This window comes from Euprymna scolopes, chromosome 46 (genome assembly GCF_053919585.1).
Source record: "Euprymna scolopes isolate OS-2025 chromosome 46, ASM5391958v1, whole genome shotgun sequence".
Taxonomy (NCBI): Eukaryota; Metazoa; Mollusca; class Cephalopoda; order Sepiida; family Sepiolidae; genus Euprymna; species Euprymna scolopes.
The window spans coordinates 14,213,371-14,235,578 of NC_136527.1; the positions used below are offsets into that span (position 1 = coordinate 14,213,371).

The 22,208-nt window shown below is 37.4% G+C and overlaps 1 protein-coding gene and 1 pseudogene across 6 annotated transcripts in view; one reads left to right on the forward strand and one right to left on the reverse strand.

The window, feature by feature from the left end:
* Positions 1-5,996: 5,996 nt before the first annotated feature.
* Positions 5,997-22,208, reverse strand: part of LOC145271101 (uncharacterized) — a 177,356-nt gene continuing 161,144 nt past the window's right edge. For 3 of the 6 annotated variants that reach the window (XR_013865692.1, XM_080126646.1, XM_080126645.1), the window contains 2 exons: positions 15,449-15,495; positions 5,997-6,084 (listed from right to left, as the gene is read on the reverse strand). Coding sequence is in view for 4 of the 6 variants with exons in the window: in XM_080126646.1 (XP_079982772.1) it covers positions 15,473-15,495 (23 nt within the window). In the remaining 2 variants the exon portion in view is untranslated. The remainder of the gene's footprint in view (positions 6,085-15,448; positions 15,496-22,208) is intronic. The other 3 variants (XM_080126643.1, XM_080126642.1, XM_080126644.1) reach the window with 1 other exon arrangement.
* LOC145271830 (U2 spliceosomal RNA) lies at positions 18,087-18,311 on the forward strand (annotated as a pseudogene).

The window sequence follows — 22,208 nt, forward strand, 5'->3', positions numbered from 1 at the left end:
TACTTTTAAAACAACTGTAATAGTTTATTTTGGAAGTATAATCCATAAAGAAAATAAATAACCCACTTTTAACAGAGAAATTACGAGATTTTTATATTGTATTCGCAGTTTCGTGTTAGGGGTGTCAAAAATTCCTACAAAAATTCTGATACTGCTAAAGCTTCAGCCTCTGTCCCACCAACGAAATGCTGCATCCCTCTGCCTGTTTTACAAATATTTTAATGGTGGATGCTCTGATGAACTGCAAGCCCTTGTACACCCCCTCGACAAAAATACCCCCGACAAGCATCGAAGTCCCACCCCTACACAGTAGAGATCCCTAGATGTAGGAAGGCCTTCTACTTTGTTTCTTGCTCAGAACTGCTAGATTTTGGAATTCCCTTCCGGTTTCCTGCTTCACCGACTGTACTAACATGCAGAAGTTCAAGTGTAATATGAACAGAACTCTTGCTGCTCAACTCCCTACATAGCAGCCCTGTTACTTAGGGGCCTACTATCAGGCACCTACATTGAAGTGCCAATGTGCCTTGTTTGGGGTGAAAATGTAATAAATAAATATATATATATATATATATATATATATATATATATATATATATATTAGCATTTCAGCCCGGCGATGCCCGGGTGTTTGGATGTGTATGTTGAGCAAAAAAAAAAAACAAAAAAGTGGTAGTAGGAAGGCAGGCTCGAACCCGTACCGCAAAGGAGGAAAAGAACAGGGTAAAACCTAACGTTTATGCTGTTACGACCACTGCCAAGAGGAAGCGACATTTTTTTTAAATTAAGGCTAGACAATCTAAAGGAGAGGATAACTTTCAAAAATATCGGCTAAAAAAGTGACCCCCCCCCCCTGTAGAAAAGTGCATAGTTGAAGGGGAAGATATTAATGCTTTTAGCCAATTTTTTTATATTTGTCGTATGAAAGGTCTAACTTTAAAACGATACTGATCTTGGTAAAATCCGTCGCCTCTATTGAAAGTTTAAGGTAGACATGCAAACAGACATACATACATACATACATTTATATATTGGTAACTAAAAATTTTCGACCCGAACTGATGAAAAAGCTTGCCCTATCTCTGAATACCCTTTATGTAAAATTTCAAATATTTAGACCAGAAATTGTCTGAGTAATTTGGAAGAGACCGCAGAGGTCAATTTTTTTTTTTTTTAACTTTGACCCCTATTATGACGCCTTAAAATTTATTCTTTTGGGCTCAAATCAAGTTATTAAGTTAGATCCTTGTCCAACGAACCTATATCTAAAATTTCAAGTGCGTGGACCCAAAATTGTCGGAGGAGTTTGGTAGAATTCTCAAAGTTGAACTTTGACCCCTTAATCGCCAAATTTCTGGCCAAAAACCCATCACATCAATTTTCCCAAATCTCAGTACTCTGTATATCAAATTTCGAGTCTGTAGACTTAAAATTGACAGAGTTATTGCGTAGGGAAATGTACACAGACACGTTCAGTTATATATATATATATATATATATATGATGATTGCAAACGTCTTGTCAGACGAGTGCCACTCCCTCAGACACTTAATGTCCATGAGCCCAGAAATTACTTCTTTTTTTTCTTAGTCCTACTGGCGAATTCACACGCTCACGCAGGCATGATACTGAAGACGGTCATTGAGATCAATTATTACATGTTTCCAGCATTTCAAGCCTCCATGCGTCATAACTTTTCAATCGCCACAGGACCATTTTTATAGACAAATGCCTGAGGGAGTATCTATACACAGGTGATGTTACAGAGTCTTAGCTTTGTACAACAGCTAAGTCTTTCTCTCGGTTCAAAATGTTGAAATCCAGCAACAAGCAAGAGCAAGATAGCCAGCAACAAGTTAAACTGCAGACCAGCTTAATGCGGGTACTGGTTTATATATATATATATATATATATATATATATGTATATATGTATAAGGAATGAAAAAATATACCAGCGGTGGTTGACGTTATGTTTAAAGAAAAAATAGAAAAAAACGAATGAAATTATTAAAAAATCAATGTTTCGTCCTTGTTTCAGAGGACATCTTCAGGATAATTGAAATAAAAATGTGAGAAAAGAAAAAGTCTTTTTCTTTTCTCACATTTTACTTGATTAAAATGTTAGACGAAAGTACGAAGAATAGATTTCTAAATAATACCGTTTTTATTTCGGCACGGTAGCATAACTGCATAGGATGCATATACTTTTTAACGTTTTTATTTTTTTCCTATTATAATTATACGTATATTTTCTTGTGTCTATGATGTAACTGTTCCTTACTTTGTTTTTATCAATGTTACAGCATATTCCAAATATCACATCAATCTCTAGAGTGGTTTATTTAAGTGATATTTTAAGTTTTAATTAAAAAAAAAAAAAAAAACAGATATTAGTTTGATTTTCTCCAAAATGTATGGATAGAAATATTTCTTTCCACGTGGCTGTAGATTCCCGCTAAATTGCTTCTTATAATATATGCTTAATGCGGGTACTGGTTTAATATATATATATATACATATCGTACAAATTTTGTTGAAATTCAAAGACTTACATTTTTTTTCTTTTATATAACTCTTGTTTATTTCATCCTGGATCTCTTCATTGCAGCCGTTTCGTTAATGGGATGACAAATTTATGTTTTTATGAAAATTTTCTTTTTCATCAACTCGTCAGATGTGATTTCCATCCGATGTTACCAACAAAAAGATAAACCTGGTGCATTCGTTTGGGGGAAAGGAATTCCATCCTCACGTTACAGGTCGGCCATCTTGGGTACCGTGCAATCTCAACAAAATTTGTACTATATGCTCTGCATCTATAAAATAGATACATTGAGCTTAACTAAACAATATTTCAAAAATAAACATGCATATATATTTTTTTATTTTTTTTTTTTTTACATTTTCACCCCAAACAAGGCACATTGCCACTTTGGTGTAGGGGGCTACTATCAGGGGCAGCAACTACTGGGGCACTATGTTGGGATTTGGGCAGCAAGATGTTGGTTCACATTGCACTTGAACTTCTGCATGTCAGTACAGTTAGGGAAGCAGGAACCTGGAATGGAATTCCTGAGTCTAGCAGTTCTGGGGAAGAAACTACTGGAGTAGAAAGATCTTTTACATCTAGGGATCTCTACTGTGTGTGTGTGTGGGGGGGGGGTTGCTGCCTGTCGAGTTTGTCGAGGGTGTCTACCTCGTGGGGGCACAAGTGTGTGCAGTTCGTTAGAGCATTCACCATTAAAATACTTGTAGAACAGGCAGAGGGATGCAACGTTTCGTCGATGGGACAGAGGCTGAAGCTTAGATGCCAGTTCAGGGCCTATCAAATTGGCGACTCTTTTTTGAACCTTGTCTAGGAGTGAGAGACTAGTAGCAGATACACCAGCCCAAATGTGACTGCAATACTCCATACATGGGCGAATGGTTGCCTTATAGAGGTACAAGATACTTTCAGGTGTCAGTAGTTTTCTAGCATGGTAGAGAGAGCCTACCTTTTTCACAGCGGCCCTGGCAATGTTTTCAATATAATTGTTCCAACTCATGTTTCCTTTGAACATTAGGCCAAGCAGTTTGAAAGATGTACTCTCAGACAGGGAGTCACTGGCCATTGCTATTGGTGGCAGAGAAGATTTATATATAAGGAGAATAAATGATGTTTAATTATAAATTGTATCTCTCGCGGTTTGCGGTAGGCTAGTGGTTCAGGTCCTTGCTAATGAATCCAGACATGACTTCTGTTGTCGGGGTTCGAGTCTCTCGACTGGCATTAATCGTGACATCCTGCACTGATGATTCCTGAAAGGATGAAACACTAATGTCTTTAGGCATTTAATAATTATTGTGTGTGTGTGCGTGCAGACAGCACCAATCCTATTCAGGGTTTAACTGACTTCCTCTGAAGGAGGAAGTTTCATGAGAGTATGTAATTCACAAGCGGTCCCCAGTTGCATGTATATCCCCGTTAGGGGAGATGCATGCGACTGGGGAGATGACGTTATGTTTTTGCAACTTTCTGCAGGGAGGTGTCGACGTCCTCCTACATACAGCGCCTGGTATTCCCAAATTGGTCACCCATTTCAGTAATGACCAGGCTTAACGTTGCTTAACTTCGGTAATCTGACGGGAACCGGTATGTCAATGTGATTATGTTGTATTTAATTTAATTATTATAGTAAATAATAATATATATATATATATATATATAAAACATTATTTTAGCACCGACCTAATACTTATCTTATGGTCTTAGAATTATTTCCAAATGGTGCAGGAATTTCTTCATTAAAATCTCGGCACAAAATAAAGAACACAAAAAAAAGAATCAAAATTTTATTTGAAAATATTAAAAAAATAAAAATATTTTGAAAAGCAAGAAAACTTTGTTTTTTTGGGGGGTTTTTTTTTTGTTTTTTTTTCAGATGGAAATTGCGAAAATAATGTTTCTTTTTGGAGCACAAATAAACCATAATACTTGACATAGGTTGACGTTTTAACTTTACTTCAAACCAGAATTTATTTTTTCATCGAGCGCGTTGAAAGTTTAAATCACTTTGGAATGCTGGATTGTTGTTGTGTAAAATTATGTCAATCATTTTTCTAAGAATCTAAATAAGACGTACCACAAATACTAATGCACAAATCAACCATAATACTTGACTGCAAAAATCTAAAGAATGTTGCTTGTACCTATTTATTTTTATTCCCCCACCCCCACCCCCTGGCCACCCGAAAGCAAAGTAAGGCACAAGGTCAGTTTTTAATGTTTGGAACAAAAATAAAAATTTTCTCAATTTAAAAGGATTTATACTTCATTAACAAAGAATAGAAAAATAAAAGAATAAAAGAATAAAAGAATAGAAGAATAGAAGAATAGAAGAAGCTAATTGTAGCCATGAGACAGATACTACACTTTGCACTTTATTCATAGCAAAAAACAAGAAAGGTTATCTTGCTTGACATGTTCCAAATGATGGACGATGAAAACAACTAAAAAAAAAAAAAAAAAGAAAAAAGAAAGGAGTAATGGAATGATGTAAGTGAACAAGAAAAAAGGGAAAGAAATATGAGAGAGTAGGAGGAAAAAGGAAAGTAAGAGTAAAGAAAAAAAAAAGGGAGAATGGAAAGAGAGAGAGAGAGATAGTCTATTATGACAGCACAATGTATTCTGAAATCCTTTCATTTTGCAAAATGAAGAGAGAGAAGAAAGAGTCTATTATGACAGCACAATGTATTCTGAAATCCTTTCATTTTGCAAAATGAAGAGAGAGAAGAAAGAGTCTATTATGACAGCACAATGTATTCTGAAATCCTTTCATTTTGCAAAATGAAGAGAGAAGAAAGAGTCTATTATGACAGCACAATGTATTCTGAAATGAAGAGAGAAGAGAGGGGGTCTATTATGACAGCACAATGTATTCTGAAATCCTTTCATTTTTCAAAATGAAGAGAGAGAAGAAAGAGAGTCTATTATGACAGCACAATGTATTCTGAAATGAAGAGAGAGAGTCTATTATGACAGCACAATGTATTCTGAAATCCTTTCATTTTGTAAAAGGAAAAGAGAGTATTATAACATCACAATGTAGTCGGAAATCCTTTAAATTTGTAAAAGAAACACAGAAGGGAAGAAAGAGTATATTATGATATCACAATGTAGTCTGAAATCCTTTGACTTTGCGAAAATTAGGTGGTGGTTGTATTGCTCAATTCTTTTCAAACCATCGAACACACAATGTACCAACGTTGGCACAATGGGTCACGGGTCGTCTATTAACAGATGAAAATTCAAAATTTATTTTGTAGCGATGAAATTGGCAGATTGAAACTCATTTCTGGCTTGAATCAAAGTCCAAAGTTTGAAGTCAAGTATTGTAGTTGAACTGTGTTCGTGGACCAAAGGAAGAGATTTTTCCACATGCTTTTTTTAAGAGAGAAACTGTTTTTTGCGGCTATTTTTTTCTGGTGTCGCTATCGGCTTCAAGATCAGTAGAACTTTTTCTCTTTTTTTTTTTTTTTTTTTCTTTTTCCACAGCTCTAATCTGATTGGCTGAAGTCACTAGAATCAGCGTAATCGCCAACATCTGAAAAAGAAAAAAGAAAAAGAAAAAAAGAAAGGTTTTATTTTTCAGATTGGAAATTAAATTACTAGTTCACTTACTGGGCATTCACTGGGTACCAAACACACACACATCTTGGTGGTCTAGCAAGGCCACAGGGGAGACAACCAAGCAAAAAAAAAAAAAAGAAGCTGGTCTGCCAGGACACTATATATACAAATGTAGGCAAATTTGGGCATAAAATATAGGTTTGAAAATATAGGTTCTTTTTTTACCAATTGTCATAAAATTTTAACCGAAGAACAGTATTATAATCTTCAACAGGTCTGCAAATTTTCCTGTAATTTCATCCCATAAAACCAAAGATATGAGCGTTTCAATATTCAGTTTGGCAACCAACATAGATATATGACTACTTCATTTAATCACATAAATTAATAAACGAAAGTATAGATTTTATGTGTAAACTTTAAGTATTTACTTCAACAGTGCTCAATACGTAGGTAGAGCTAGTTAGTAAGTAGTAAGTTCTAAAACATATATGACGATTAAGCTAAGCTACATATTCCGTGTTTCATCCACGCTAGGATTCATCAGGCTTATGCCATATATATTTTATAACTTACTCCTTACTCTCTCTCTCTCTCTATATATATATATATATATATTTGTAGTCATCGACATACAGTCCTGTTTCATTGTATCACAACTCATCAGTGCCGCTAGACTAACATCTCTCCCAAGCCAAGGATTGAACCTAGAACCGTCGTGTTGACAGTCGGCAGTTCTCCCCCTCGGCCATGGAATCGACGCCCATAAATAACTCGTCGGAATGTCTATTGAAATAGACACCCGCCACCACTTTTATAGTGCTCAAATCGCCTGTTCGTAAACAAACAAACAACGAGCTTCGCATTTTCAGCCAATTAAGTAGCAGGTGAGATTATTTACGACAGTGCTCTACCCAAAGAGGGGGGGGGGCTTAAAATATATTTGTAATCATACATACATACACACACACACACACACACACATATATATATGTATGTATGTATGTATGTATGTATGTATGTATACACACACCACTTTTGGGGGCAATTTTATAAGTTCCAAATCTCAGCGACTACTGATCAGAATTTAACAAATGAAGGCTTGTTGGAAAGCTAATGACCTGACTTGTGTAGCGGGCTATGTGATATTTGCCCTTAAGGTCACACATAAGAGGGATCATCCCTCATCCAGAGCCTATTTTTTGCCACTTTTTTTACAGCTATAAAATGTTTCAATCAGCCATTTGTTTTCCTAATTTTGCATATGAATTACAAAACATCTGGCCTTGATGATGGAGGAGACAAAAACTTGCTGCTATGGTTTCAAATGATCTGAAATAACAGCAAGGGGAGACTTGATTCCAAATATTTCTCATATGTTATATCTCCCCTCTTTGGTTTTCATACATAAAGTAAAAATCACAGTGTATGAGGATTATTTGATATTGGAGATATTCATAATCAGACCCGATTTCCAGGATATGTTTTTTTCAGTTTATGATGTGGAATACAATGTTTACGGTATTTGCATGCCTTACGGTGTCATTTATAATGTTATTTGATTATATACATGTGTATTATATACTGTACTGTATTTTGTTACTAATTTTTAATATGTACTGTATAAAATTTTGCTTAGGCGATTTCACCTTAGAATCCCAACCCCGGTACAGATTAATGCTGTACCCCGGGGTTCTACTCTGTGTGTGCACATTAGCCATGTATTTAACAGCTGTTCTGTTTTTAAATCTCTGAAACAGCTACATGGTAAACAGCTGAGGATCTCCATTTTCTATTTACTAAGTTTTAGTTAAGGTTTTCTTTTTTTCATCCTTATGTAGTTAAATTCTATTTTATAATTGAAGGATTTTGAGAAATCGGCTTATGCAAGTGTTAATTAAGGCTTTCTTTCTTTTTTTTCATCCTTATATAGTTGAATTATCTTTTGAAATTACTTTTTAGAAGTCTGCGATAGGTTAAATTTTTTAATCAAAGCATCTTCAGACTATCTTCTTCTATATATATAAAAGCCAAACGCCTGTGTGTATGTATGCATGTATGTTTGTTTGTAACGCTAAAACTTTTTAAAGAAGGAACCAAACTTGACAAATTTGATGTCATATCGAAGCCCCATCACCCGGATGACAAATATCGAAATTTCACGTCAAACGGACCACTAGAAGTTGGTCAACTGATCAGTTATCTTCGAGGGGGGCCCCCCAAAAAACCTGTCATTACCTATATATATATAAAAGACAAATGTTTGGTTGTAACGCTAAAACTTGAGATGAAAGATTCCTCTCCCCTAAGAATAAAACATATGTTCAATATCTGCTTTTGTTTTTTCATTGTTTATATGGTCCCGAGCAACGCCGGGTAGCCCTGCTAGTCTATATATATAAATCCCAAACGTATGTGTGTATGTATGTTTGTATGTAACGCTAAAACTTTTGACAGACACAACCAAACTTGAATAATTTGGTATCATATTGAAGCCCCATCACCCGGATGACAAATATCGAAATTTCACGTCAAACGGACCACTAGAAGTGGGTCAACTGATCAGTTTTCTTCAAGGGGGGGGCCCCCCAAAAACCTGTCATTATCTATATATATAAATCCCAAACGTCTGTGTGTATGTATGTTTGTATGTAACGCTAAAACTTTTGACAGACACAACCAGTCCTAGGGTAGATAAAACAAATAAAACATAGAGATATGTTCAATATCTGCTTTTGTTTTTTCATTGTTTATACGGTCCCGAGCAACGCCGGGTAGCCCTGCTAGTATATATATAAAACTCAAACAACCTTGTAACGATGTATATAACCCACTTTCCGGTTTACGACATCCAGTTGCGCATGCGGGCATGACCTGCGCACTGAAATATTAACGTTATTATTCCGAAATTATTTAACATAGGAAGAGTTGGGTTTAAAATAATTAAACGTAATACAGAAATGAACAACGTAAAAAAAAAGCAGATATATCAAAATTTGAATTTAACTATAATAAGTATTATGGTATCTGTTCAGTGCACATTTATCTATAAGTATGGCCAACCACTTATAATTCAGTAACTGTAAATTTTTATTTTCAAAAATAATGAATTATAATAAACAGAACGATTCATAGAAATCTATCTATATTCTTTTTTCATTTTAATATACTTTCATAGAAATGCTTCTGTTAGGTAAAAAAAAGTATTTTCTTTACTCACAAGTGTCACGTTGATACATGAATTCCATAGCTAATATAACATACTGACCCAACGGGTCACAGGTAGTCTAATATATATATATATAGAGAGAGAGAAAGGGAGAAGAGAGAGTTTATATCAAAATAATATATGGATGGAATACTGCTGCCATATCTGGGCAGGAGCTGCTAAAAACAGCCTATCTTGCCTTGACAGAGTACAAAATAGACTTTGTGGCTTAGTGAGTGATGTCCTTTTCTCTTCCCTACAACCTCTCTCCCACAGAAGAGACGTTGCAAGCATATCTTTGTTTTATCATTATTTCCATGGCAGGTGCTCGTCTGAACTCCAATCTCTGGTCCCCCCTTGCCAATCTTTTACGAAAAACACCCGTCTAGCTGAATCCACTGTCAAAAACTTTCCCCACTCTTTATCTATGCCTAAATCAAAACATAGATTCACTGAACAAAACTTCTTTCTTAGAACTGCACGCCTGTGGAACTGTTCCATTTGCCTGCTTCCCACCTAACTACAACCTGGATGTCTATATAACCTCCACAAACTAACCCAATAACATTAACTAACCACGCGGGGTCGCAGAAATACCTTGATTAGAACCCAGGCGCGGAGAAAACCCTCTCAGTGGTGACGGACCCAGTAGATCTTTCCAGATCATCCGTCTAGGAGAAGGAAAACTCTGAAACTAAACCAAAGAGGAGGGAGGCCTCTTCAGTCTTGGATGACAACCTTCCTAGAGCTGGTGACTCAATCAAATTACCGGTTTGCAAACCTAAAATGCTTAAGGAGTAGATAGGTCCTGCCTATCGCCCGGCTTCCATACTCCTTCTTTGCCTATTAGTCAGGCGCAGAGATACTATCACAGTGATTCGACAGAAACACCCAGTGGTAGATCTTGTTTCTTGTCTAGGGCAATGAACGCCGTTTCCCCACTCCCGACACACCCCACCCCTAAAGCTGGGCACTTGAGAATGCTTGAGTACCACATATGCCTGAGCAATTAGATTGGGTTGACCTTCCTCTGATGGGTTGAGGGTACCGGATTGACAGTTACTGGCTGCTGTTTCCGACTGGTAGTACAGGAGCCCTAACTCTTTGGTAGCGCTTAGAGCGGCTGCTCCATCAACAGTTGAATAATATCGGGATGTTTGCAGTGCCATGGCGCGCATGGAAAGGGACCCTGCACTCATCCCCGGTGGGCTTTCCTGAGGCCACAGTCCTAGTTGATGGAAGGTCAGCTGATGGTCTACTTGTGATGCATGTGTGATATTCTACATAACCTCCTGTTCGGCTTCCCCTAACCCAACTGAAACTCGTTAAAAAACATGATGACAGTACAATCTAAAAATAAGCTTAAACCAGGCTTAGGGTCAAACAAATCCAACTTGCCTCCTCCCTTGAAGCTTGCATTCACAAATATCCGTGGGCTTAGAACTAATTTAGCTGATGTTGAAGCATTTCTCCTAACAAATACCCCGGATATCTTAGCACTAAGTGAGACTAACCTACACTCCTCCATCCCCTCTAACTACTTTAACATGCCTGGATATCTCCCACTCTGCCGTAAGGACTCTGACAGACATATGCACGGACTTGGAGTTTACATTCGTAATACCCTTCCCTTGACTAGAGAAACAAACCTAGAAACGGATGATCAAGCCTTTATGTGCTTTAGACTAATCATGCAACACAACATTAGCTACTTTTACTTCCTCTACCGCTCTCCCTCGACCCAAGACTGCACCATAATGAACAAAGTATCTGACAGCATAGACACAGCACTCTCTTTCGACACTAGCGCCCAAGTACATGTATTTGGCGACTTTAATGTCCATCACAAAAACTGGCTTGGATTCTCTACTTACACAGATACAGCAGGCAGCGCAACTCATAGCTTCTCTGTATCTCACTCCCTATCGCAAATTGTTACTTTTCCAACCCGCTTCCCTGATCAGGAAGAACAACACGCATCACTATTAGATCTGTTTTTGACCACAGTTCCTGATGATTGTGTAACGAAAGCCGACAGCCCACTTGGGAACGCTGATCATGCGGTGATAATGGTTGAAATCGCCCTAAATTCTAGACCCAAAACTGAAGAGCCAGTGCTCAAAACAACGAGATATTAAAAAAAGGCTGACTGGGAAGCTATCAGAGATCTTATCAGAGATGCCCCATGGGGAAATATTTTTTCTCTTCCTGCTGAAAAATGTGTGCAACCGAGACCACTGAATGGTTCAAAACTGCAATCGAAGCGCATGTTCCCATGCGGAAATTCTATAGCAAGCCCCACTCTCCCCAATGGTTTACTTCGACTTGCGCAACTGCCATTGCTCAAAGGCAGAATGCATTCCGCAGGTTTAACCGACATAAGTCCAGTTCAAACAGACAGAAGTACATAGAAGCTAGAAGTAACGTTAAGAAAGAAATAGCGACAGCTAAGAGGGAATTTACGGAAACCACTAAAAAACGCATCGAAGCACAAAAACTAGGAACTCGTGACTTCTGGAAAATCTACAACAGTGTAGTAAATAATGGGCAATCAACAATTCCCCCACTAACCAACAATCACGAGGTTCTTTGCTCAGCAACCGAGAAGGCTAACATGCTTGCCAGTCAGTTTGCCTCAAACTCCACACTGGACCCTCTAAACCACCTCCTACCTCAATTTCCTATGCGGACAGACGCCACGCTAGACGATCTGAAAATCACCCCTGCTCAGGTGCATGCTATCATAAAAAACCTTGACACTTCCAAAGCATGTGGACCCGACCTCATCCCAGCTGTTAAAAAAGTGCTCAGCCGAAGTAGCTCCAGTTCTCTCCAAACTCTACAACAAATGCCTTAATGAATCTTGCTCTCCGAGCTGTTGGAAAACTGCTTCTGTAGTACCAGTATTCAAGAATTCTAGCGAAAGAACTGACCCATTAAATTATCGCCCTATTAGCCTCCTCCCACTTTTTGCCAAAATATTTGAGACCTTAATTAACCATGCTCTAGTCCAGCACCTTACAGATGCTAAACTTCTGACCGACCATCAATATGGATTTAGACAAGCCCGTTCCACGGCAGACATCCTCACTGTAATCTCTGAACGCATATACCATTCACTGGACAAAGCGGGAGAGGGCAGAGCGGTAGCTCTAGATATATCTAAGGCTTTTGACAGGGTATGGCATGAGGGTCTCCTCAGGAAGATTAGATCTTACAGTATCACTGGTAGAATACTTAACATAATTAAATCCTTCTTAGATAAGAGAAAAATCCAGGTTGTCCTCGACGGTCGTACATCTAAACAATATGATATAAATGCGGGAGTGCCCCAAGGATCTATCCTTGGACCTCTGCTGTTCCTGATATTCATAAATGACCTCCCCGACAAGATTGCCTCTGAGATGGGTATATATACTGATGACACCACACTCTATAGCAGGCACGACAGGAAAACAAACGAACATATATCTAAAGTAATGGCAGAAACACTAGAGGATGACCTCCAATCAGTAGTGGAATCGGGACAAAAATGGATGGTAACGTTCAATGCCACCAAGACAAAACTGGTTTCATTCAATAATTACAAGAAACCTTCTCTACCACCTATAGCAATGGCCAACGACTCTTTATCTGAGAGTACGTCTCTCAAGCTCCTTGGCCTAACGTTCACAGGAAACATGAGTTGGAACAATTACATTGAGGGCATTGCCAGGGCCGCTGCAAGGAAGGTGGGCTCTCTCTACCGTGCTAGAAAACTTCTAACACCTGAAAGTATCCTGTACCTCTATAAGGCCACTATTCGCCCATGTATGGAGTATTGCTGTCATATTTGGGCCGGTGCATCGGCTACTAGTCTCTCGCTCCTTGACAGGGTTCAAAAGAGAGTCGCAAATCTGATAGGCCCTAAACTGGCATCTAAACTTCAGCCTCTGTCCCATCGTCGAAACGTTGCATCCCTCTGCCTGTTCTACAAGTATTATAATGGTGAATGCTCTGAAGAACTGCAAGCACTTGTGCCCCCACGACATGAACACCCTCGACAGACCCGACAAGCTGCAAAATCCCACCCCCACACTGTAGAGATCCCTAGATGTAAAAGATCTTTCTACTCCAGTAGTTTCTTCCCCAGAACCGCTAGACTTTGGAATTCCATTCCAGGTCACTGCTTCCCCAACTGTACTGACATGCAGAAGTTCAAGTGCAACGTGAACCAACATCTCACTGCCCTAATCCCTACATAGTACCCCAGTAGATGTTTCCTCTGATAGTAGCCCCCTACACCAAAGTGGCAATGTGTCTTGTTTGGGGTGAAAATGTAATAATAAAAAAAAAAAAAAAAAAAAAAAAAAAAAAAAAAACGTAAACAAATTCCTGATGAACCGCCTCCTTAAGTAGACACTTTATTAAATTTCCACACTAACATACTGTACTTACAATAACCCTTATCCCTGAGTGGCTTCCGGGCCTTGATAAGTGGTGACCACCTTGTAAAAAAAAAATTTAAAAAAAAAAAATGGTCCTGGATAGGATCTTAAACTATATCCGATAGGCTGATGAATCCTAGCGTTTTCCTCAGCAAGCAAATACTTAAGGGTAAATGTTTCTCACATACTTTTTTTTTTTCCGTTAAGGGAATTTTTCTTTCTCTTTAAACAATGTTCTATTGTCAAGAGTATTTTTATTCATAAAGTCAGAAGAAATGCTGGTTTTGGAAAATTTTCAAACAATATAATGTTTGAAATTGTCGACCGGGCATGGAAACAATTGTAACGTAAAATGAAATACACTTTTTGTTGCTATCAACACCTTTTTTGAAGTTTTTATTTTGATTTCACAGTGTGTGTATATATATATATATAATTGATGGTTCAATGGCGATGCTGTTTCCTAGGGCTCTACTGTGTGCATATGTATATATATATATATGAACAAATGATTAATAAAACATGTTAAAAGACATCTTGAAAAAGAGTTAAAAACATATTTAATTTTAAAAAAGGAAGCACAAGATGAGTGGATAGTCCTTAATCCGCGGAATTTCGAAGAAATACTCTCCTTCTCATTAGAGGGCAGGAATTAGCAAAATGCAGGATCGGATTTTGCATATAAAAGTATTTAATGAAACTACAAGTAAGTCACAGATCTTACTTGGTTAAAAAAAAAAAAAAGGGTGAGGTAAGGGGAATAGGAGGCAAAAGAAAAATGATAAAAAGATTTCACATGAATGGATAGTCAGGTGAAGGGCAAAAATCCAAAATGGTAAATCCAAAACGGTCGAATTTAAAATTTCAATCCACTGGGTAAATTCCAAATAGTCCAAAATAATCCAAAAGGCAGAGTTCCTTGGAAAAAAGTGCAAATGGATTGAATTCCAAATCATTAAAAGAAAAGTACTAGAGATAAAATTTAAAACACGTCTGTCAAGGCTGGATGAATCAAAAAAATACATATATAAATATATATATTAAAAAAAAAATATATATATATATATATATATATATATATATATATTAGTGATGGGATAATGCCAATATTTTCCGATTCCATACTCAATACCGATTCTGATTCTTTATAAATCTCTAACTAAAAATAAGTTATTCTTAATGATTAACGTAAAAAGTACATGCAGAAATTTTTTTTAATATAAAAATATACTTGTGGTAGGGGATGATCAAACGAAATTAGTTTTACTGGTTGCTGAAAATCAAGATATTCATCATTTTATTATTACTCTCAGCAGAAGATTTTTCTTTAAACACTTTTTCCTCCGCCTTCACATTGCGGGTTCGAGCCTGCCTGCCTACTTCCACTTTCACACACCTACAAACACCCGGGCAATGCCGGGCACCCACACTAGTCAACAAATAGGCACAAGTTAACATTTAAAGAAGAGACATCAAAGGGGAGAACGTTAAAACAGAGTTACGATATATATATACAAATAAGATGTTTTATTTAACTTGAAATATGTAAGAATGCGTGTGTATGTCTTAACTTGTAATATTTGTGGTATGTATATGTATACGGACAAAGTTGAAAGTGTTTGTTGCACAAAAGAGTTTGTTGTGTAAACGTGTCTCGGTGTATACAAGAGTTCATTAATATAAACATGTGTATTCATTCTTACCTTGAAAAAGAATGTACATAGGTTTCATCTTAAACATAAGTGTTTGCCTGCCGAGGAAAACGGAAAATGTGTATGCGTTCACATGGACGATTTGATTAAAAGAGAGAGAAATAGGTATATAACAGAAGTTGGGTAAAGAAAACGAAACAGGAAGTAGAAAACGCCACCTGTCGGACAAATTGGGAATAACGACAAGGGCAGATAACTGGTGCATAATTGAGATAAGTTTGTGGGTGGGTGTGTGTGTGTGTGTGTGTGTGCATGACAGCCTATCAGTTCGAAAAGCATCTGCCAATGAATTTACTGAGAAATTTCTTATACTATTAATATATTTAAAAATTATTACATTAAAAACATTAAAATTATTACATAAAAATTATTACATTAAAAATATCACATTAAAAATATTAAAAATATTACATTAAAAATATTAAAAATATTACATTAAAAATATTACATCAAAAATATTAAAAATATTACATCAAAAATATTAAAAATATTACATCAAAAATATTAAAAATATTACATCAAAAATATTACATTAAAAATATTAAAATTATTACATTAAAAATATCAAAAATATTACATCAAAAATATTAAAATTATTACATCAAAAATATTAAAATTATTACATCAAAAATATTAAAATTATTACATCAAAAATATTACATTAAAAATATTAAAATTATAATCAGTCTAAATATTTATATTTCACTTCTATTTAAATATTTGATAGTTTTTTTTGTTGTTGCTTGTTCCAGTTAGGGACCCACCACATTGTACTTGGGAGAAGCTTCATATCTTAGTCTACATTGCAGTATTAAAATTATTCAAACTATAATAGAATATAGGCCACTATTCTCCTCCTCATCGCAGTGAAGGAACTAGAGTGTTTCAATGATCCCTAGAGCTATACGAGTGGGAACAAAAGCTCCTAGCAGGACTACCTTTGCCAGAAAAATTTCAGAATTTCGTTGAACGGAACCCTTTATTTAATTAACGAGGGAAGCATGCTCTCGTTCCATCAGCCATGAAAGAAAATACAACTGCGAATTACTTAGGATTTCTATCCAGTCATGGCTACCAGAACAAGAGCATACTACCCCCGTGAAGTAAATAAAGGGTTCAGTACAGATTCCCAAATTCAACAAGTTACACCTGAAGAAGGTCAGAGGTTACATCGACCGATAAGTTGTGAAAATGGCACTCAAGATATGAACAGTCATCTGAAGAATCCAAATAAGTTAAGGAAAGAATTAATGAGTTAGTTAGCCTCACTCTCTCTCTCCTAAGTCTATTCTCTTTAATAAAACCTTGAGTAAACTCAGCGAACGTCTCCTTGTGTCTTTTCTGCATGAGAATTTTTATTCGTCTTAGTTAAACAGTCGCATGCTAATCATGAAAACAAAATAGCGGCAATGAAGAGAATAAAGAGATCAAATGAAACCCTACGCTTTTATTTGATCTATTGTTTGCGTGGTGGTGAAAACCCAACATCTATATTTACCCCAAACGGTAAATTAACACTAGGGCGTAAGGTTGAGGAATCAGTGTTAAACAAAGGTCTCAACCTCGCCACGTCAAGCGGATTCCATACTAAGACATGATAGCTCCGATAGAGAAGGTAATCTTGAATAAACCCAAAGGGAGATAACTCCTTCTTCAGTTACCACCTTTTGACGGTGAAGGGGCTAGAGCGTTTCAATGATCGCTAGAGCTATACTGGCGGGAGCAAGGTCAGAAATTTAGTATATAAACTATAGTTGATTCTGTTTGTATGTTTGCTGTAAGTGAAAAAAAAAAACTACAGAACAAAGACACATCCAAGTTGTTGCTAATAAGTGTTATCCAATATGAGTAACACCTAAAATTTATTAAACAACCATGATCAGATTTTATAAATGTTTCAATGTTATAAGGAACTGTGTTAAACGCCACAATAATGTTGACACATTGGTTCTCGCCAGATCACCAAAGTTAAGCAACGTTGAGCCTTAATATTAATATATTATTAATATATTAAGATTTATTTTCAATGAAATCTATAAACTAGGCACCGCCAAAACTGGGGGAGGGGGGGGCAGGTAAGTACTTTTTGACGGACCGTCTTTTAAAAATCTACCAAAAATCAGGTAATTATCCGATCAATGCAAAATTTTCATCGATTATTAAGAAAAGAATGAACTTTATAATAGTGTACTTATTATTCATAAACGATATTTATATATATATATATATATTTTTTTTTATTACAACCCCCCTTGTTTTGAGGGGGTACAAATATGCTTAAAATAATAATCTGAAACTAAACACAACATATTGTGTTGTTGTAAGGGACAGAATTATAGATTAAAAAAAAATTGTTTGCATACCTTATTTTGACGTCTGAATATCAGAACTTCGATTGTGTTTAATCATCCCGCTTTTGAGTTTTGAAGTGTGAAATTCGGTTAAGCAACATTGAGCCTGGCCAGTACCAGATGGATGACCATTTGGGAAGGCGAAACAGACGCGGTCTATTCTTCTCTCGAGGAGAGATGGGACTCCCTTAAGCTGTGTTTGGTCTAGTGATGACGTCACGATAAAAATATCCTTGATAACCCTTTCGAAACATCAAGTATTCAGCTACCGACAATATTTGAATTCTTGGCCTTTTGGTCAAGATCAAAGTGTAGTATCTGTTCTTCAGATGCTGCACTTCAATTTATTGTTCTCTTTCGGTGGAGGAGAAATCCTTCACGACTGAGACAATTTTTATTTTTGTACCTTTTCTCCACGTTAAAAAACGACCCTGGTGTCTAACTCTGTCCCGTGGGGAGGCATAGTAAATAGGTACACTACAAACTCGTGTTCAATATCGACCGTGGCCGCGCTTATGGTTGATGGATTAAGTACTAATTGTAAGGTAAAACGCCGATTTATTCCCCGAAATATGTATTAACAAGTTTTGGCTGTGTATTTTATGCATGTTTAGCTAGGGGAGGATTTGGAATGAACGAAAGGAAAATGAGGATTTGGAGAGAGAGAATGTTGGGATAACGGGAGGGGCAATGAGACAAAGATAAGGAGAGGTAGAGAGAAATAAGTTTTTTTACAAGGGAGTCATCTCTTATTGAAGTAACTTGAAGATAAGGGTAATCATTGGAACAATAGCATTACTTAAGGGGTCAGTTCATTAAGAAAGGTCGACGGATAAAAACCAGACAAAGAGTGATCCCTGGTCCTCCAGTGGGAGGGGGGGGGGGTTGAGCACAGGGCTAATAACCCTTTCTTGTAAAAACATGTTACGGAAACGGCAACAAAAGAACCCCTACTTCAGCATGTGGGGGTCCTTCTGAGTCAAGTGAAACTCATGTGAATGCTGGTGGCCAAAGCTGAGAGGACGTTAACAGCAGGATGAGGACCTTAACACCACTAAAAAGGCCAAGAGCAACTTAGAGAAGAATGATGCTGTTCTCATGGGTAAGTGGAGGCGGAGGCGAGTAGGAAGGGGCGTATTTCGAGTCTCCCCCCCCCCATCCTTGCTAGGGTGACAAGGGTGCACCTTACATGGGTAATTTGCATCATCATCATCAGTAATAACAATAGCAGCAGTCGTTGGAATGAAGAGGGGGTTAGGGTTAGGGTTTGGCGTTTAACAAGTCATCATTATGCCAGATCAAACCATACTTCTGGTAACCAGTTTCTGCTATCAGAGGGAGTAGGTCATTTGTCCTTCCAGTTGAGCGGAGTCCCATACAACCAATATACGTTTCTTTATTTTCTGTCAATATATATATATATACTAGCAAAAGTACCCATCGTTGACTGGGTTCAAAAACAGCCTACAGAAAATGGACTCTGATTTATGAAAGTATGGTAGGTTATGAAAAGGAAGGGTTGTAAAGAGATAGCTTTGAATTTGCGGATATCAAAACCAAAGCAAAATATGATAAAAGTAAAAATAAAATAGATAAACCCCATAATTTATTATACCATACCTGTTCACACTGAAACACTTATCACAATATTCTGTGGATCTATATTAAAAAAAACCTTGTTAAACTTTGTGACATATTTCCATTCTATGGAGGTCAGGCGCGAATGAACACCCCATAATTTTATTATGCCATATTTCTTCAAACTGAAACATAATTATCAAAGTATACTTACGCAGATAGATATGAAAAGTATTTATTAAAGTTTGTGCCTATTTTCATTCTATGGAGGCCAGGCGCGAACGCAGACCCCACAATTATTATACTATCCCCATTTAAGTTAAAACATACTTATCGAAGTATTATTATATACATCTATATCAAAAACACTTGTAACCGTTTTTTTTTTAATTTTTAAATTTTTTATTTCCATACTGTGTGGACCAGGTGCGTACATAGACCCCACAATTTTAATGAGTCATCACTATGCCAGATCAAACATACCCATTCCTGTGTCTCGATACATCTTCTATCATTATATGTGATCAGTTTTCTATAATAGTCAACCATATAGGAGCCAATTCGTGACCAGACTCACACAGACAGACATTCAGCTTTATATTATAGATATACACACACGGGATACTTCAAATACGTAATACATTTATGATGTTAGGCTGTATAAGACGTGAATTCCAGTTAAAATCGCCTGTTTTTTCATGGATTTTTCAAGGAAATAATAGAAATAAGGCCTTTTCAAAGTAAAAGTCAAAATTTAAGACTTAAAGTCAGTACCAGCAGCTGTTGGTTAAGTTTGAAAAAAAAATTTTTTTGTGAATTATGTTTTTGTTTTTTTTTGTTTTTTTTACAAGGTGGTCACAACATATCAAGGCCCGGAAGCCACTCAAGAATAAGGGTTATTGTAAGTACAGTACGTTAGTGTGGAGATTTAATAAAGTGTCTACTTAAGGAGGCGGTTCATCAGGAAATTGTTTACGCTGGACTTGAAGACATCCAAGTTGTAGTCAGGTGGGAAGCAGGCAGATGGAACAGAGTTCCACAGGCGTGCAGTTCTAAGAAAGAAGATGAAGAGTGGGGGAAATTTTTCACAGTGGATTATACTAGACGGGTGTTTTTCGTGAAAGATTGGCGAGGGGGGGACCAGAGATTGGAGTTCAGACGAGCACCTGCCATGGAAATACCGATAAAACAAGGATAGGCACGCAACGTCTCTTCTGTGGGAGAGAGGTTGCAGGGTAGAGAAAAGGGCATCCCCCACTAAGCCACGAAGTCTATTTTGTACTCTGTCAAGGCAGGATTGGCTGTTTTTGGCAGCTCCTGCCCAGATATGGCAACAGTATTCCATCCTTGGACGTACTTGGCTTTTATATAGATAGAGAATTGCACCAGTAGTGAGATATCTTCTGGAACGGTAGAAGGATCCCACCATCTTTCCAACGACCTTGGCAACAGACTTGATGTACGTGTTCCATTTCAGATCAGGAGTAAAGGTCAAACCCAGAAGCTTGTCATAACACGGAGCCTCACCAGACGAGAGCCATCCATCACAATTGATGCCAGATGGGGATCAGAGCATTGATGTAAGGATATGCCATACCTTGTCGAAGGCCTTTGATATGTCAAGAGCAATTGCCCTAGAAAGGAAGCCTTTGTCAAGAGATTCACTAATCCTGTGGGATATAACCGTCAGCACATCTGCGGTAGATCTTGCAGAGCTGAAACCATATTGTGTGTCACTAAGAAGGTTATTCCTGCTGAGGTGGTTGACTATTTCTCTATTTAATATGGATTCCAGCAACTTACTCATAACACACAGGAGACTTATTGGTCTGTACTGAGAGGGAGATGACTTATCACCTGAATTCTTAAATACAGGGCAAACTGATGAGGTCTTCCAGGGAGTCGGAAAGCACTTCTCCTTAAGGCAACGCTTAAATAGTTTCGTAAGTATGGGAGCAAGTTCTGGTTGAAGCTTTTTTAACACTATAATTGGGATGCCATCAGGGCCAGTTGCTTTACTGGAATCTAGGTTCTTGATTAGCTTGGCGACCTCATGCACGGATATTTGTATGTTACCTAGCTTGTTCTGTGTTATAGGAGGAAATATGGGAGTTGATGGCCTTCGTCGCATAGGGTAGAATTAGCTGCAAAGTTCTTTGCAAATAGTTTGGCCTTGTCTGACACTGACGAGATGACCTCTGGTCCATTGATAATGGTTGGGATAGAACGCACACTTCTGTTCAGGATCCTATTTGTTATTTGCCAAAACTGGTGGGAACCAAGCCGCTGATCAGCTACCTTGGATTTAACAGACTGGGCATATAGCTATCTTGCATTTTTTTATTACTCTTTTACAGTGGTTGCTGGCAGTCCTGAAAGCAGCTTTAGTCTCAGTGCATCTATTACGTTGGTAGCTATGGAAAAAGTGATTTCTGTGCGCGATAGCAGCAGCACATTCTGGGGGAAATCATGGCTGGCTGTTAGGTTTTTGTTGGAATTTTTTAGATGGTATGAATTGGTCTATGCCTACAATTAACCATTCAGTCAGATCTGATACTATAGAGGACACTTCCTTTTTAAACAGAGTGCAGAGGTAAATCAGATATGAATGTACGGAAGCTATCCCAGTCAGCCATAGCGTATCGGTATACAGTACGGTGGAGGGGTACGTCTGGGAACTTCTTACATTTCGTTTTTATCTTAACTGATACGACGGAGTGGTCGGAGGATCCTAGAGGAGAATGAACGGAACATGAACATAGCTCAGGGGAAGTTGAGAGAAAAAGGTCTAGGAGGTTTGCATATTGACCGGGTGTATCGGG